At 35.5% G+C, this 17,926-nt stretch overlaps 2 protein-coding genes across 2 annotated transcripts; one reads left to right on the top strand and one right to left on the bottom strand.

The window, feature by feature from the left end:
* Positions 1-8,666: 8,666 nt before the first annotated feature.
* On the top strand, positions 8,667-9,744 carry LOC110683676. The gene is made up of 2 exons (XM_021860073.1): positions 8,667-9,154; positions 9,235-9,744. The coding sequence occupies exons 1-2, from the start codon at positions 8,714-8,716 to the stop codon at positions 9,658-9,660; spliced, it is 867 nt and encodes a 288-aa protein (XP_021715765.1). The 5' UTR covers positions 8,667-8,713; the 3' UTR covers positions 9,661-9,744.
* Positions 9,745-12,920: 3,176 nt separating this feature from the next.
* LOC110683876 (cytochrome b5 domain-containing protein RLF-like) lies at positions 12,921-17,701 on the bottom strand. The gene is made up of 5 exons (XM_021860282.1): positions 17,662-17,701; positions 16,976-17,110; positions 16,500-16,634; positions 14,189-14,296; positions 12,921-13,130 (listed from the first exon to the last, which is right to left on the bottom strand). The coding sequence occupies exons 1-5, from the start codon at positions 17,699-17,701 to the stop codon at positions 13,117-13,119; spliced, it is 432 nt and encodes a 143-aa protein (XP_021715974.1). The 3' UTR covers positions 12,921-13,116.
* Positions 17,702-17,926: the final 225 nt, after the last annotated feature.

Here is a 17,926-nt window from a genome sequence, read left to right as displayed (position 1 = left end):
ATGATCATTATGATTATCATTATTGCTAAATTTTATAAGTGCTATTTCAATACTAATTAATGTGATGATTTTTGGCATATACTAGCTAATTTTTTATACTATAAAATTATTAGAGTTTTGATTTAATAAGGTTAAAGGTTTTGGTAATTCATGCACAAATAGAGTATTATCTATAGTTTTGTATTGTTTAATTAACCTTATATTAATTAAGGTTATGTTATTTGTGTAGGAGGAGTCCCTCAATCGTGGTCAAGTTTAGTATTCTTCGTACCTTTATTTTTGCGTGATCAAGGTACGTATAGGTGGCTAGGTCCTTGATACAATTTTGAATGCGTATTTTGGTAAATGTTTATCTCAATGATTGTTTGAATAAATATTGCGTATGAATATTTAAGTTAACGATTTTCATGATGGGTTAAACTATATAATTTTACGATTTAATGGTTTGTACTTTAAAAGTGTTGATTGATTTAATAAAAGTTGTTTAATTTATAAATCACTTGATTGAATTAATTTTGCAGCTCATTATGAGCCTGAGTATTTGCTATTTTAATTGTCCCTCTACCCGGGACTGGTTAAGCAAGACCATGAGCTTTGTATGATCTGGTCTTTCCTTGAGTATAGTTTAACTTGCTTGGGGGATGTGCATACTTAGGTGAGGAAAATTGGTTTGGAGTTATATCTTAAAATTGGAAAGTTTATAAATTGGAAATCGATTGGTTTATGGATATTACTACCCTTGAACGTTTAACTTTTGGAAAGTCTAATTTTGGAAAGTGACTTGTGGCAAGTTTAAATTTAAATGGTTATTCGAAAGCATGTTTGCCTAATAAAATTATTTACATGTCTTGCACTTATATATACTTAGCGTTTTTTTTGCATCAAAAAAATATATACTTAGCGTTTTTGCTAATCTATTTTCCTTTTTGTTTTGGTTCGCCCTGTTTACCATTTTTGGTGAGCAATCTTGATTTCAAGTGTGGAGTTGTTCGTGCGCATACTAGAGTCGTAATTGGGATCACGTAGTTAGGAGTTAATCTTATTTATGCGTGGACGGGTTTTTATTGGATTATTTTAAAACAGTTATTATGGTTAATCATATTTTTATTAACAAAAGTTGTTATTTTTCCGCTACAATTTGAGTAATTAATTAAATAAGCCTTACGTTTTCAAGTAGCGGTAATACGCCCAAGTCTATCTCTATGGTATTTGTATACGTGTAAATATAATATATACGTAGAGGGAGATTTGGTGGGTTTACAAATGGTAGTGAAAGCCAATTTTTGGGTTTTTAGTAGTATAAGGGGTTTTTTTTGGGTGCTATAATCTAATTTGTGACAATTTTGTGGTGTTTTTTCTATAAAATCCTAAAAAAAGATGATGTATTTAACTTGAAACTTCGTTATTTAGAAAGTGATCCATCTAAAAAGAAACGGAAAAAGTATTTATTTTTTACATGTGTAACGTATTCAATAAAATAAATCACGAAATATATTTCATGAAAAAAGTCACAAATAAATGAACATTATAAACTAACAAATTTGGCAAGAGATGCTACACATAAACTTGGTTTATGTGGGTTAGACATTAACTTCCATTGAGAAGTTGGCTTATCATTGTTGGCAAAAAAAAAAGAGACAGAAAATTGGGGGTAGGGAATTATTTGGGTTTAGGTGCCTTAATGCAAGGTTGAACAAGAGAAAAAGGTTAGGCACCAAGCTGCATTCAATGCATACTAATTCCAATATTGTGTTACTAAACAATTATATATATTATATATGATACTTGTACTAATAAATAGAGTTAAGTTAACAAAAGGACCCTAAGTTTTCTATTTTTTTCACCGTTTAGGTACTAAGTCTATTTATTTATTTATTTATGGAAGTTTTGATTTTTACCACCTTCAAATAACGACTATATTGAATTTACCACCTCAAAAAAAAAAAAAGATTTACTTTACCACCTCATAAAAAAAAAATCATTTTACCACCTAATCCTAACTCCGGTGACGGAAACCGCCTGTGGGGCCCACAAACTATCACTTCCCTCCAAATTTAATGTTTTAAACATGATTTCCCTCTCTCTCCTCCTTCTCTCACCTTCCCTATTCAATTTCTCACCTTCCTCCTCTTCAATTTCTTCTCTCTCCTCTGTAATTTCTTCTCTCTCCTTTAATTTTTCATCTTTCTCTCTGTAAAAAGTGAAACCCTAAATCAATTTGGGTGGTTGAAGACGAGCTGGAACCACAAAATCGCAACACCTTAGCTTTACTTGTCATCTTCAATAGGGGGAGGGGACCAAAAGCTTGGTAATTTGCTGGCAGAAATTGAGATTCCCTGACTACGACAAGAGGTACTTTAAACCTTTTTTGTAAATTATTTCGTTGGATTTGGGGTTGTTAATTGGGGTAACTTATGCTTTTTTGGGAATATGTGGAATACAATATTATAAACCCTAATTATGCGAATCTTTGACTGAATTACTATGTTTTTTGTTAAATAATTAGTTAATTAGGGTTAGATGTACTTGATAACTGTTAATTTAGTGCACAATCATTGTTAATTGCTTTTTGTTGCTGTAATTAGTGATTTGGAGTATTATTACTGAAATTGTTTATTGGGGTGTATGCTTATGTTGGAATTATTACAGAATGGACACGGTGAACCTAAAAATTACATTAGGGGGGTGCCTTTATACCTTCTTTAGCTGGTAAAAATAGGAGGGTGTTAACTTGGAATGGTGCGTGGGTGGGTTTATTAGATGAAAGATGTGGAAGTGTCTAAGATATATGTACACTTTTTTAGGCAAGTAGCTATACATGGCTTTGTGTATGTTAATGTGAAGGTTCCTAGGGGGTTTAGTTGTTGGTATAAACAAAAGAGGAAGTCTTGGGTGAATGGTAAAAGGGAGCTGGTTGATGGTGAGGTGAATGGTTTCCTAGAGTATGTGAACAAAGAGGGGGCACTTGAGATGTTTGTCACCAGTCATGAACTAATTGAAGGGATTAACAAGACACCTTTCAAATGTATAGATGGAAATGAGCTGACCCATACACAAAGGAAGAAACTGAAAAAGAAGTTGGGTGGGCCTAAACTAATTGACACCAGCCCATTAGCGAGTAAGCCCACTGAAGGAGAGTCATTTAGGTGAAGCCCTAGGTTACAGGGCATTGTTTTACATGACAGAGAGACAGAGGAGAGGATACCTAGGGTTGAGAAAGTGAGTGCTACTACACAAAAAGGGAAGGGTAAGCTTACTGCTGCAGACAAGGGTAAGACAAAAGTAGGTGAGGAGGTTGGATTTGTTGCAACTGGTGCTGTAGAAAGTAAGAAAAAAGAAAGAGTGGGGAGCTTAATGGATGATACTAATGAGTTTGAGCATGAGGAGGGTGAAACACAATCCTTTGATCTGATCTGAGTGACTTTGATCAAGTTAGAAGTTGATGAGGCAGAAGCGGACTTATACTCAGATGATGATGAGGAGTGGTTGAAGAAAAACTTGGAGCATATCAACTGTGAAGTTAAGGGCAGTTTAAGGGGAGTTGGTGAGGGAGGGGATCATAGGGATGATGAGGATCATGACACAAGGTTTGAGATAGAAATTTTTTTGAAAGGGATTGAAGTGAGGGTTGAAGTGGAGGCAAATTGTGATTCTGATGAGCTAAGGAGTTTGGAAGGTGATTCAAATGATGATCAAGGTAGTGTAACTTGGTTTAATCCTGAGACAGACTTTGATAGGGCGATCAAGTTTATAGTGGGTCAAAGGTTTAGTGATGTGAAAATACTGAGAAAAGCTTTGAGACATCATGCAATTGAAAATAGGTATGAGTATTATTTGCTTCACAATTACTCAAAGAGACTGACAGCATATTGCAGGAGGAAATGCAAGTGTGTGTACAACAAGAAAACTTGTAGGTTAGTGAAGTGTACATGTGTCAAAGGTGTTAGGTGTAGGTTCAAGTTTTATGCAACTAGGCTTGTGAAATCAGATGCTTGGCAAATTAAGACACTAAGGTTGAAGCATAGGTGTATTAGGACTAAAATGAACAACAAGGTGACAACAGAGTTTCTGGCTGGCAGATACTTGGAGGAATTTAGGGGAAACCCCAGATGGAAGATCAGATAGATTCAAGACAAGGCTTTGAATGACTTGGGGATCAAAATAACATATTCCAAGGCATGATTGGCTAGAAGCAGGACAAAGCTAATAATCTATGGGTCTTCAAAAGAACAGTATTCAAGGGTATGAGACTATGGGAAGACTATTCTGAAATGGAACCCTGGAAGTGAGTGTAATGTGGTGGTGGATGACAAGGATTAAATTGAGAGGCCAATTTTTATGAGGATATTTGTGTGTTTAGCTGCACTTAGGGATGGGTTCATTTCTGGTTGCAGACCCATCATTGGTGTGGATGGCTTCCATCTCAAAGGGGCTTACCCTGGGCAGATCCTGGTTGCAGTTTGAAAAGATGGGAATAATGCCAATTTCCCACTGGCTTGGGGTAGTACAGAGATTAAAAACAAAGAATGCTGGTTGTAGACACCCAATTGTGTCTCCCCAAAATCAAACCCACTGATGAATACCTGTCACGTCATGATGCTAGGACTGACATCATGTTTAGGGCTAGTTGATCTTTAATGTTTAGCGACATGCTAGGGTTTGTTATTAATCTTGTTACTATCATGTTAGGGTGTTTTGATCTTCCTAGCATCATGTTTAGGGTAATAGCTAAAATTTCTAATATCATGTATATTATTATGATGCTTCCTATATCTTTTCTAATATCATGTTAGGGCTAGTTTATCTTTAATGTTTAGTGACATGCTAGGGTTTGTTATTAATCTTCATGTCTTCCTCAAAGGTGAAGACAGGCTGATCTTCTTGGTTTTCTTGAAACATGGTGGCCGAGTTTAATGGTGGTTTTTGTTTGGTTTTTTCGGGTAAGGAGGAGGATGGGGTGAGTGGAGATTTTGGATAAGGGTAATTTCTTTTTATAGTAAAAAGTAGGTATTTTAGACTGTATTTATATACGTATATGTATAATAATCGTATAGTATAAAGTACAATATTTTTTGTCTCGCCAGGGGAATATGTCATTTTTTTTAATAAACAAGCATTGTTTACTCCTTTAGAGTATAATAAGTATATTCATATTCACTTAGATTGTTAGAGTATTTTTTTTTTATATAGTGATTTTTGCGATTTGTGCAATGCCCTATTATATGACCAGTTTACCCATAAAGTCTGCTACTCTAAAGACTCATGCCCAACCAATGTAGGGAAATGACAAACATTCCCACACCTAAATAGGTACTACACGTCATAGCAATAAAGGGACCTCCTTGAATGAACACCTTTTACCATTATGAGCTGTGGAATAAGATAATATTACCTTTTTATTTTTCTTTTATTTTCCGTCAATTTATATTGGATCCGATTAATTTCAATTCGGACCAATGTACCAATATTTATCTATCATGATAGATATATGGACGTGAGCGATTTGCAGGACAGTGGGAACTTGATGGTTAGAATGTTACGTGTACAACGAAATAATACAATCTGTATTTCGGAAAAATTGCCAAACTGAGCGTTTTTGGAAAACAATTTCCCAAACAAGACGCGTGACAAAACTATTTACCAAAATAAGCTTTCAGGGTAAAACGCCAACCAGGGTGGCGTTTTACCCTGGGCAATTTTTTTTTTTTTAATTTTTAGTCAAAGGTAAAACGCCATCAAGGGTGGCGTTTTACTGCTGGGCAAATTTTTTTAAAAAAAACATTTACACAAAAACGCTAACGCCGTTGGCGTTTTACTTTTAACACAAAAGCGCTAACGTCGTTGGCGTTTTAGAGTCGGGTATTTCTAACAGCATATATCGCTGTTCTTCATTATTCAACCAAACCCCCAAATTGCAAACCCTAACCCCGCGCATACCAACTTCCAATTCTCCATATTTGAAGCAATTTCATCACATTCCGTAGCTTAGTTTTGCATCATAGTCAATAAAAATTAATCCTCCTTCTTTGTTCAACACTGTTACGCCCTACTTTCATCGAAATTGAGTATGTCTTGAATTTAACTATTTTACTTGTGTATGATTTTTTTGGGAATTTATGTTTGTAATTTACAATGTATGTACTATAGTGTTGTTCAAGTATGCGAAATATGTATAACTACATAATACATTGTTGTTTAATTATTGAAATTAAGTATAGTTATATGTATGTTGTATAATTTCGTATAATTTATATGAAGCATTTAGTTGTTGAACTACATATATGAAGCATTTAGGGAATTACGAACTACATTGTTGAGTTAAGTACATTTAAATGTATCTTACATTGTTAGATTAAGTAGGTAAGTTAGTATGTTGTTGAACACTGCGTTGTATGTACGCTTTGCTTGGGGATTTATTGGAATCATTGTGGTTTTAGTTGTGCATATGTGTCACCTAATATGTGGTCTGATGTTATGCAGAACATGGCTTCACAATTGATTGTTTTGTTATGCCGTTGGGGGGGTGAAATTTTGTGTGTCGGACCCAATGTCGAGTATAGAGGAGGAAAAATGGAACCGCTAGCATTGAAACCTTGTATGACTTACAATGATTTGTTGAAGAAAGTTTATACTATAATTGGTTCAAAGCCAACAAGTGTTGAAGTGAACATCAAAATGAGGTTTGAAAGTGTTAGCGGGATTCAAATCTTACCTGTTTTGAATGACGACCATTTGGAGGTTTTGAGGGGTGTCGTTGCAATGAGGTCTCTTCCTACTGATTTGTATGTGGAAACGGTGCCTGTATGTACTCAACAACCAACATTTCTTCCATCATACAATGCAAGATCTCTACAAATGCCCGCATATAACATTCCATCATCTGAATATGGAATGGGTTCTTTCAGTAGAATGTTACACGATGATCAATTTGACATTCCATTCAGTTCACAATTTACGGCGTCGGGGTCAATGCAGCAACCTGGTCCATCTACCTCAAACAATGACATTTCATCATCGATGCAGTTGCAAAGTTACTCTCCCACGCAAGAACATATTGAAACACCACCGTTTCAGACTTTGGTGAATGCTGAACTTGTTGTAAACAACGAGTTGTCTGTTCTTGATATGTATAATGACACAAACAACGAGGGTGAAGACGGAGATGAAGAAGATGTTATAAACAACGATTTGTCTGTGGATGATGTTGTTGCTAGAACTCCATTACCTTGGTTCAGTCAAATAAACGAGAACTATGAGGTGGACATACATTGGGGTGATTCGGGGAGCCAGTGTTCGTTTCGTGTCGGGGGAGAATTTGAGAAGGGCATGATTTTCGACAATAAGAAAGCGCTACAGGAAATGGTGAAATTGTATTCCATAGAGCGAAATCATTTCTACACCACAGTGACGTCGAATGAGAATGTCCTTCATTTAAAGTGCAAGAGGGGGTGTGGTTGGTCGCTACGTGGTACAAAAAGAAATCTAACCACACGTGCCTTTAAGATCGTATCTTACAAGGGCCCACATCGCGACAATTGTGTTAATGAAGTTCCGCCCAGAGATCATCGACACTTGGACTCCTCTGTTATCTGCGACTATGTGAAGTCGTTTGTGCAGAAAGATCCATGTTTGAGAGTTGAGTTCATACAACATATCATCTCCAACAAATTTCAATTCGATGTTCCATATCGAAGAGCGTGGTATGCCAAACAGAAAGCGATTGCGGAAATTTTTGGGGATTAGGAGAGTTCATACAACAGACTTCCTTCATTCATGCAAGCCCTCCAGGAGTCGAACCCAGGAACTGTAGTTCTGTGGAAATACAAAGCTCCCAGTGCATGGTAGGGCAGTTACAGGACCGATTATACAGGACCCTCGTGGCCTTGTTGAGAGGGTGTTAGGGGTGAGGCCTGAGGCGACCGATGTTAGAGGCACAGGGTTAAGACACATATGGTTACGAGAGACATTTGGGGTGTTGCCTCCTGATGCTGATGATGGGGTCGTCCAAAGATACGCTCGAGCGTACCTGTTCATGTTGATAGGATCATTATTCAGTAACAAGAGTGGTAGTCACATACAGTTGATCTACCTACAGCTGTTAGAGAACAACTGGGAGGGTATACGTGACTACAGCTGGGGTAGTGCGTGTCTGGCAACCTTATATCAACATCTTTGCAGAGCATCCCAGCGTAGTAGATGGGAGATCAGCGGTCCCTTGATTGTGCTTCAGGTAGTCTTGTACTTTCATACCATTTTCTACCTATTACATACTAAACATTGGCTAGACTAAACTTTTGTTTTTTTTTTATTACAGTTATGGGCTTGGGAGCACATCCACGTTGGTAGGCCAGCTATGCCTGCTAGGCGTCGACGCGAGGAGGAGGAGGAAGACGATCAGGAGCATGCATATGAGGCGCCGCCACACCCACCACCGGACTTAGCATACGGTTGCCGGTATGTATGACTTATTGTTAAGTTATCCACATATGGTTTTAATTTTCTATTAATTTTGTCATGAACACTGTTATTATACATGTAATCAGGTGGCTAGGGCGGAGACTTACTCGTGTGCATGCAGCAAGGGGTCTGTCGTATTATAGAGATGCATTCGACAGACTGAGCGAGTCTCGGGTTATAGTTCACTTTAAAAACTAATTTAACACCGTGTTCATTATTTTAATAAGTTAATTATGATGTTAACGACTGCTTGTTAATGCAGATGACGTGGGATCCGTACGTCCCTCACTTAGTCGATGCCATGCCCCAATATCTTCTTGATCACCAGATGGAGTGGCGTGCCATGACAGTGCTCATCTGTTTTGAGTTGGTGGAGGCTCACCTCCCCGACAGAGTCATGCGACAGTTCGGCCTTTGTCAAGCCATCCCCGCCCCGTGTGACACGAGTGTCCAGTTGCACAGGACAGACCGACGAGGAAAGGGGGAGGTTAACTGGGCAGTTCAGCATGCCCCTTACATTGACATGTGGGACCAGCGGCTGCAGCACGTCGCGGATGGTGCGCCTGTCCAAGGCCTGATGGAGTATCACGATCCATACATGGTATGGTACAGGAGCATTACCCGACGCTTCATCAACCCTAACTACACCCCACCCTCAACGCATTACCACCCAGCTTTTGGAGACATCAGTGGATATGTGAGTTTTTTGTCATTTTTCTTTTCCTCCAATTTATAGTTTCTTTAATTATTAAAATGGTTGATTGTTGACTAATGCAGGCGTCTGATATGCTTGCTATACATGATGCACTAGAAGTCTTGAGCATATCATATCCCACCATATTGCAGTTGGATGACATTCACGCAATGACTGTGAGTAGCTTACAGAGACATGGTCATGGCCATCTTATCCCCCAGGGCCGGGACCAATCACACCGCCGTTCACACCGTGAGGTAGGCAGCAGTAGTAGGGGACAGACTCACACGTCCCCTACAGGGTCCCCCCTGTTTTTTGATGATCAGGAAGATATCGCCATCCACATGTCTGCGCCATACTCATCTCAGGAAGGACCATCTTCCAGCCAACAGACTCCTCCCCAGACCGCTGCCCCAGATCCTTTCACAACGGTATCTCAGTACTACCGTCGTAGAAGACCGCGATTGGATAGACAACACTTACATACAATAGATGAATCGGGATCTTAGAACTTCTTTTGTTAGTTGTAATCAGATTCTATAGTACATTGTATCCAAATAAATATTATCAATTTTACTAACCTTTTTAGTTCATTTTCTGTACATTATCAACTTCACCATACGCATTCATTCTTTTCATTGTATTGGTTGCTGGTGTTGTTGTTGTTGCTGGTGTTGTTAATGTTGCTGATGTTGTTGCAGTTATTGTTGTGGTTCCTGTTGTTAAGGTTGTAGTAGTTGTTGTGATTGTTGTTGATGCTCTTGTTGGGGTTGTCGCTGTTGCTCTTGTTGGGGTTGTCGCTGTTGCTGTTGTTGTAGTTGTTGTGGTTGTTGCTGCTGTTGTTGTTGCAGCTCCTGTGGTTGTTGCTGTTGTTGTTGCAGCTCCTGTGGTTGTTGCTGCTGTTGCTGTGTAGCTGTGTTTGTGTGCAGAGATAAAACGCCAACCATGGTGGCGCTTTAGGGGGGTAAATTATTTTCAAAAAAATCACTCAGGGTAAAACGCCAACGGCGTTAGCGTTTTTGTGTAAATGTGTTTTTTTAAAAAAAATTGCCCAGCAGTAAAACGCCACCCTTGATGGCGTTTTATCCTTGACTAAAAATTAAAAAAAAATAAATGCCCAGGGTAAAACGCCATCCTGGTTGGCGTTTTACTCTGGAAGCTTAGTTTGGTAAATAGTTTTGCCACGCGTCTTGTTTGGGAAATTATTTCTCAAAAACGCTTAGTTTGGCAATTTTTTCCTGTATTTCAGTAAATATAGTGGAGCAATTATTTTGCTTTCGGATATGTTTTACTGTATGCGGAAGCGTATATTTCGGATCATGAATACCAATCCATGCCATTAACCCCACCACATCATACCAATCCATGGCATTAACCACGACATCATACTGGTTATGGAACTTATATTCTTTTGTCTTTTTCTTTCTTTTCAATCATTTTTTTTTTTCTTCCTTTTTCTTTTTTTTTTCATCTTATATATTTTGTATAACTTGCTTATTTCGGTCTAGTTTTTGTGTCCTTTTGTCAATTTTTGATGTACAATCGTCAGTAGTGAATTAACGTTACTTTTTTTTATTCCCTGCGGTTAATATAGTATCCAGTAAATTTCAATTTGGACCAATTGCATCAATATTTATCTGACGCTAATTGGGACAGTTGGATTTTATACGCATCACATTTTTCATTGTCACTATTCAAACACTATTTGGCACTATTCAAATAGTATTTTCCGTTACGTTAATTTGCGTTGCCGACGTGAATTTGGTCTTCTATTTTATTTTTCCTGTTGTTTTGATCTAGTTTTGTATCTTTATTTTATGTATTTTTCTATTTTTTTTTTACGACCATGATAAGTATAAATTTGTGTTTTAGTAGAGTAAGGCAAGATAAGAGTTCACCTTTTTTTTTTAATGTCATTCGGTCAAGAGAATATATTTTACTTTTGACCACCTTAAATTTATGTCGTATGACTTAAAATTGTATGATTTTACATGGTGTATTTTCACTTTGACCATGTCAATCTTATGATTTTATATGATTTACCTTACTTTATACTTTTAGTAAGGGTTATTGTTTGAAATGCTCGTATTTATAAGGTTTTGTCGTATGTTTAGATGTTCTTGGGTAAATTTATAGGTACTACTCCCTCCGTTTTTAAATACTTGCTCCATTTCTATTTTTAGCACTATTCATTTGTCCTACTTTGATTAATATTTGTGACTTATACATAAGAAAAAATATAGTCTTGTGGGTACTTGTTGGAATCATCTCAATGAATAGATTATTAATTTTCAATTGTTAGAATTTATACTTATTGATAATTAAAGATATTAGTGACCAAAGATTAGCATCGGCATGCGTGTCCAAGAGAAATGGAGCAAGTATTTAAAAACGGAGGGAGTATCTAATAAGGACAGGGGTTATTTTTTTACTTTTTTTTATATAAACTCTAAAATATTTTGTCCAACCCTATTAGTATTGTAACTTAATGTCTTTGTGCAACTTTCAGAGCTGACATCTCAAAGCTGATATTTATTTTATAAGTGTTGTTTTAGTACCTTGGTGAGTATAATAGTCACTAAATAAATTTAGGCACTCTATTATCATGTACCATGTGAGTATTACTGAGTTGTGATATGACTTGGTCATATATTTTCTTTTTTTGTAATACAATGACATTTTAGAACTTTTTTATTATGTGAATATAAGAGTTGATTTTATTACGGTTTTCTTTATTTTTTATCAGTTTAAGTGTTGCAAAACAGACTAAGTAAGTTTGTTACATATAAAACGAAAGGATTTAATATCAAGATTCTCATTATTACCAAAATCTTGATATTTACCAAAATAATCCTTGAATATTAATTTATTTACTTTTTTATTTACAAATTAACCCCTTTATTTTCCTATAAATATCCCCCTAATTTTCAAGTTTTAGACACACGCCCTGCACCAAAATTTCCTACAATTTCTCTCTCTAAAAATTTCTCCTCTTTTCTTTAATTTAGTTAAATCCTAATTTAGCTTTATTTTTTAAGTTATTAGCTAATTAAAAGCATCTTATAATTAAGTTGATATTGTTATTTTTATTTAAGTATTGTTATCATCTTTAATTCCTTTAAAAAAACACAAAATATTTCAAGTTCAAGCATTATTTTTTCTTTATTATCCTTGTTAAAAAATATTTGTTTAATTGCTTAAGTATTCCTAGTCTATATTAAAAACCAAAAAAAAAAAAAAAAAAAAAAAGGTTTTGTTTCTCAAGATTTAGCTTTATTTTTCAAGTTTATTTTCTCTAATAAAAAAAAGTTCTTTAGCTTTATTTTTGCATTAATTTCCTTTAATATCTCAAAACTCCAAAAAAATCACTTAGTCTCTTTTATTGCACTTTAATTAAGGAGTGATATTCTTTTCATCCTTGATAATTAAGAAGGGTTATCCAAAAAATTGCTACATCTAGCTCAAGGTATTATCTTTATTCCTTTCTTAACTTCCTTAATTATTATTATTATGCTAACTGTAGACACCAAATGTTTCTCCTCAAAACCAAACTGTAGGGAATATTTTAAGCATTACCCCAAACTTGAACCCCACTGTGATCATAAACTAAAGTACGGTGGCGTCCAAAGGGAAAGAAGATAGAGCAAAAGAGTCGCCAACAAGTTTTAGGAACTTGTAAACCGTTCACGAGGTGAAGGTTTGTAACACCCCCGATTTACTGACTAATATAATAAACAATAAATAAAGGAAAAACAGACAGCCTATAAATAAAATTGCGGAAGCATACTTCTAAATCGGAGGTATTACTGCCACACTCAACAACCTGTCGAGCGTTAAGGCTTATAAAAATCCCAATAAATACAACTTAATAATCTAGGCGAGTTATTTAAAACTTTACAAATCGTTATAGCATACTAATCGATCACTTGAGCTCCCTTTAGCTACGATCACTTGATCAAACCTGCTTATACAAACTTGACTGCTCACCATTAAGGACAAATTCCAAAATAGATCATCGCAGGGCCACCATAAGAAAAAGACATGGCCGCAAACACAAGTAGCAAAACAAAATAACACACATGTCAGCAAAAAAGTTGAGTAATCACCACATATCAGAATACAAAGAATAATATAAGAATTAACATTACTAGATCAATCAAACAATGTAGTTCAAAACTACATTACACATTATACTCTGAAAATAACCTTTATCAACTCAACCTCAAATAATAATACGAACTTTTACTTAACTAGGGGTGAGCATGGGACGGGTTCGGGTACCCAATAACCAAAATCACTAAAAATGATACCCATAACCGAAACCGATAAGTTCGGGTACTCGGATTTCGGGTACCCGGATTTTTGGATCGGTTATCGGATACCCAATAAGATATCCAATAATGATAATTAAACTTAATTATGTAGTTATTATGATATAATTTACAACTAATTAACAACAATACCATATGATTTTGACCAAATTATTAATAATATTACTAATCATTGATATTATAAAGTGATTATGATGTAAAGTAAAAGTTTAGATTTATATTAATAGATTTAAGTAGGGAATTAAAGCAAAAAAAAAATGCTTATCGGATCGGGTAACCGTTAATTTTAAAATGATACCCATAACCATACCCGATAACAAATTATCGGAACGGGTACCCGAACCGTTATGGTTATCGGATCGGGTACCCTAATTTTCGGAAACGGTTACGAATCGGTTTTTCGGGTTTTCGGTTTTTTGGGTAGTTTTGCTCAGCCCTATTACAAACCCCTCACTCATTAAAGATGCCAATTGTGGCTTTTAAAATAAAACAAAAAAAAAAATTAATCAAGTAGGATTGCTCCACAAAATCATACAATGATTCATGATCTTAATTAAGAATCCAGCATATATATAATTAATTAAACATGAATAAAGTAGCCCTTAATTATCTATTTAAGTTGAATAGAAGTATCATAAGCAACACCAGCTTGCCAATAAGTAGGGATGAATTTAGGAATCAAAACCCATCTAGCTCTCTTACTTACACTTCCATCTAAGAAGAACCTCACTGTTAGAGGACCCCTTGGTGGATTTGCTATGTCCCAAACTGCTCCGTACGCTCTCCGGCATCTCTTCTATTCTAGGGCTTCTTCCTGTACATTTTTTAAAGACATCACCACCAAATATACATGAACGTAGATAGAGCTTTTACAATTGATTTCTCATTATAAGTGTCAAAAAAATTACGCGAAAGCCTATTTATGCAACCGGACACATCTATATTTTTCATCGTAATAAAACGGTGTGTACTAGCTAGTGATTTATTATATAATTGAATGGTGGTGAATTGCAATTGTATTTATTTAATTATCACAGGTGACTTAATATTAATACATTAATTATTCATTGAACTACTATATACCATTTGTTAATGTTAATCCTCTTACAAATTAAATTATGATGATTAATTTCAACATTGAATTTATTACTTGAAATTTTGGAGAGAAAGGTTTTTTTAAAAAGTTTAATTTCTATATGTTTGCTTCTCCACTCCAATCAATATAATAATCAAATTCAATTAAATTGTTTTCCTATTGGACATACATTATAATTATTTCTAGGGTTTAAAGATTAATCTTGAACCATGCATCAAGTTAAAGAGAAAAATTACAAAAATATTTATTTCTTTATCTTAAAAAAATAAAATATAAATAAAAGGTTATTTTTGTATATACTTCAAACATTTCAACAGCAGTGTCATTGGCCACTAATTTTCAAGGGACAACATAGTCATCTAAGATTTTACTACTAAATAACTTTATGATGGAACAATCATTTTCACTTCAAATTTATTTTAGTGTTGGGGAGTGGGGTAGCACTAATTGATAAGAGCTTTCCTCAGTTTGAAGGAGAAATAAAGATAAAGCTTCATCAATATCTAAAATGCATCAGGAGTATAATAACTTAGAAGGGAGTAAGGGAGGGAGATAGACTATGTTGGATGGGTAATGCTCCGAGTGCTATGTATTATATGGCCCCACGAAACTATACAAGTAAGACATAATTGTGATAAGTCTTATCTATATAAGTAGTCAACTATCCTAGCTGCTTGGCAATGGTCTTCAACAATTTATAAAAGGCGTGTACTTGGGTATAATACTCACTATACACTCTTGACCATCATCTCAATTGCACAAAGCCACAAAGCATTAAAGCAAGACGAACCTCTTTAGGTTCAAGAGAAAGCCTTCTAACCTACTCAGTCTAATTCATTTAACACTTGATCTATGGGAATACGGAACCTAGATAAAGTAAAGCATCGTGCCAAAATAATGATATCCAGAGATTTCGCCAGATAAGGACCATTTGTGGGGAATGCATTCAGGCTATTTATATCCTTACAAAAATATGAACAGTTGAGAACCACCGGGCAACACCCAGTGGCCAGCACATTCATTTCTGGTGAATACAGGAATGAAGGCTATAAGCGGTGATAGGGACACAGGGTATGGTTGTACACTTGTACTGCTCAGACTATAGATAATCATCATACTTACCCATGAAACTTTCTTTATTGTGGTTCACTTGATAGACATGCTGAAGCAATAAGAATGGGGACATTGCTCAGAACACCTGGAAGTTAAGGCCAACTAAATGATAGCCCAACTAAAGATAAAAGCTTATGATCACTCATTGTATCTAGTTTTCATGAAAATTTTTGCAATATAAATGGGGGCATTGCTACACGTGGAAGCTAAGGCTTCATGGTTGAGAGTACTAATAAGGTCTTCCTTTGTCTATTATGCCATTGTTTAATCCTATTTATTATGAAAGTCACACTAATTGTTCCTGCTATTTCATTTATGCAAAGGTTATAATTTTCTAACACACCATAAAACCCAGCAGAAATTCTTTCCAAAATCACCACAGGACTCAGCAGTCAGCACCTAAGCATATATATTAAAAAAAAAAATAAAAATAAAAATAAAAAAATTAAATCAAATTCCAGGTTTTGACAGCCTGTACCCTTCTTCCTGATCCCATACTAATTCCCATAGATGGCATTCTTTTATCTTCTGACTACTGTTTAATACAATGGACCCTGTTTTTTTCCCCTATTGAATTCCTTAAACAGCAGAAGCAGTGTGCATTTCATTAAAGAAAATTTTAAAATGCAGGGTATATACTGCAAACATGTCAGCAGACAGAACATAAAATTAACTTCTGGATGGTAACAAGGATATTGCTCACAGCAGGCAGAACATAGCATATGCATGGTAACGAAGATAGATAAAACTGGGCACAATAATGAAGACAAATAAAGTACATAGCTAACAGCAAAAACAGTGTCCATACCTCCAGGGTGAAATTTCATGTATGGAGAAATGTTATACACACGTCCATGCACAACTGTCCACATGGTGCCTTCTGATTGATGTTGTTTGACTTCACTCATAGGTATAAGCCTCCTATTTGACTGGCCATTCAATCCTATATTAACAGTTACAAAAAATTAACATTAAGGAGCATTCCTGATCACTTAATATAACCAAAAAGCAAGAGTTGCCATATGAAATAGCCAGACATCTAATTCTAGGCTTGCATACACAATTGGGGAAAAAAAGAACAAGACATTAAAGAGCATTAATTAATGACCACTTATATACAACAAAAGACAGTAGTAGCGATAAATCATTGTCGCTCATCTAACTCTTGGCCTGCATGCACAGTTAGAGGTGGGGTGTCTCCTGTCTGTTATCAGGCTTCCCAACACCCCCAAGCAAATTCATCCAGACACAACAATTCAACAAAAATATACTACATGAACCAACCTGCAAGGTCAGGATGCGTACGAGTAAGCTTGACCCAATCCATTGGACTAAAACCTTTTTCAAAAGGAACCTTGGCCTGAGCTGCAGGCTTCTTGGCCACAGGTTTCAGTTCTGCTGATTCCTTTAATGGTTTCCCTGCTGGTTCCAGTAATTCAGTTTAAAAATAGATAAATAAATAAGTAAATAATGCATTACTTCAATTGATGCAACAATCAAGCTTAGAGGAAAGTCAGGACATTCGTATTAGGGGTTAAAAAAAGTGTGGGAAGCTTACATCACAAACATAGAATCATGTATTTGGGGAAAAGACTCATCAAATGGATCCAGCAAGAGCAACCGTTCTGCAGAGGATAAACCGAATGGATGAAAACTTTAAGCAAGAAGTTGTCTAACATTTTGAAACAAAATCAATTTTCCCAACTTCACTAACTAACATTGGCTTAGCTTAATCAATAGTTCAATACAATAAGTCAATAATAAAACAAAAACCACAGTTCCTTCATCTGGGTATTTAAGATCAAAAACAAAGAAATGAACGCAATAGAAATCTAAGGAAATGTTATCATTTGGAGCCTTTTAACAATTTAACCTCTTAGCGAAGAAAGAATCAATCATCAACGTGATCAGATGAATAAATCGAGCTCAACCAAAGAATGACTACTTCAATCAAACATGACCACCAATACCTGTAATTTTGTTCTCTTTCCCACACTGACAGAGCATCATTTCGGATAATTTACTCTCCTAAATGTCTAATAACAAAACTAATAGAAACGATACACTTTTTTTTTTTTTCTTGAAAAGCAGCCTTAAGTAAGAGTAGCTACATAATAATTAAGCTAAACTCCATGCATTCAACTCTCAAATTGCGGCAAACACTACAAACATAATATATATACAACATACAGCAACAACAATAAATAACCATAATTAGCCGCCGGATTAATACAG

The sequence above is a fragment of the Chenopodium quinoa genome, unplaced genomic scaffold (assembly GCF_001683475.1).
Source record: "Chenopodium quinoa cultivar QQ74 unplaced genomic scaffold, ASM168347v1, whole genome shotgun sequence".
In the NCBI taxonomy this organism is placed as follows: domain Eukaryota; kingdom Viridiplantae; phylum Streptophyta; class Magnoliopsida; order Caryophyllales; family Amaranthaceae; genus Chenopodium; species Chenopodium quinoa.
Note: the sequence above shows the minus strand (reverse complement) of the source record. Positions and strands in the feature narration are given on the sequence as shown.

Bases quoted from the DNA above. Each gene is read 5' to 3' on its own strand.
- LOC110683676 (XM_021860073.1), top strand. From the start codon at position 8,714: ATGCAGATGACGTGGGATCCGTACGTCCCTCACTTAGTCGATGCCATG. The intron at 9,155-9,234 runs GTGAGTTTTTTG...TGACTAATGCAG, and splicing joins TTGGAGACATCAGTGGATAT to GCGTCTGATATGCTTGCTAT.
- LOC110683876 (XM_021860282.1), bottom strand. From the start codon at position 17,701: ATGATGCTCTGTCAGTGTGGGAAAGAGAACAAAATTACAG. The intron at 16,635-16,975 runs GTTGGTTCATGT...CTGTTAATATAG, and splicing joins TACGCATCCTGACCTTGCAG to GATTGAATGGCCAGTCAAAT. The intron at 14,297-16,499 runs GTATGGACACTG...AAAAATGTACAG, and splicing joins CATGAAATTTCACCCTGGAG to GAAGAAGCCCTAGAATAGAA.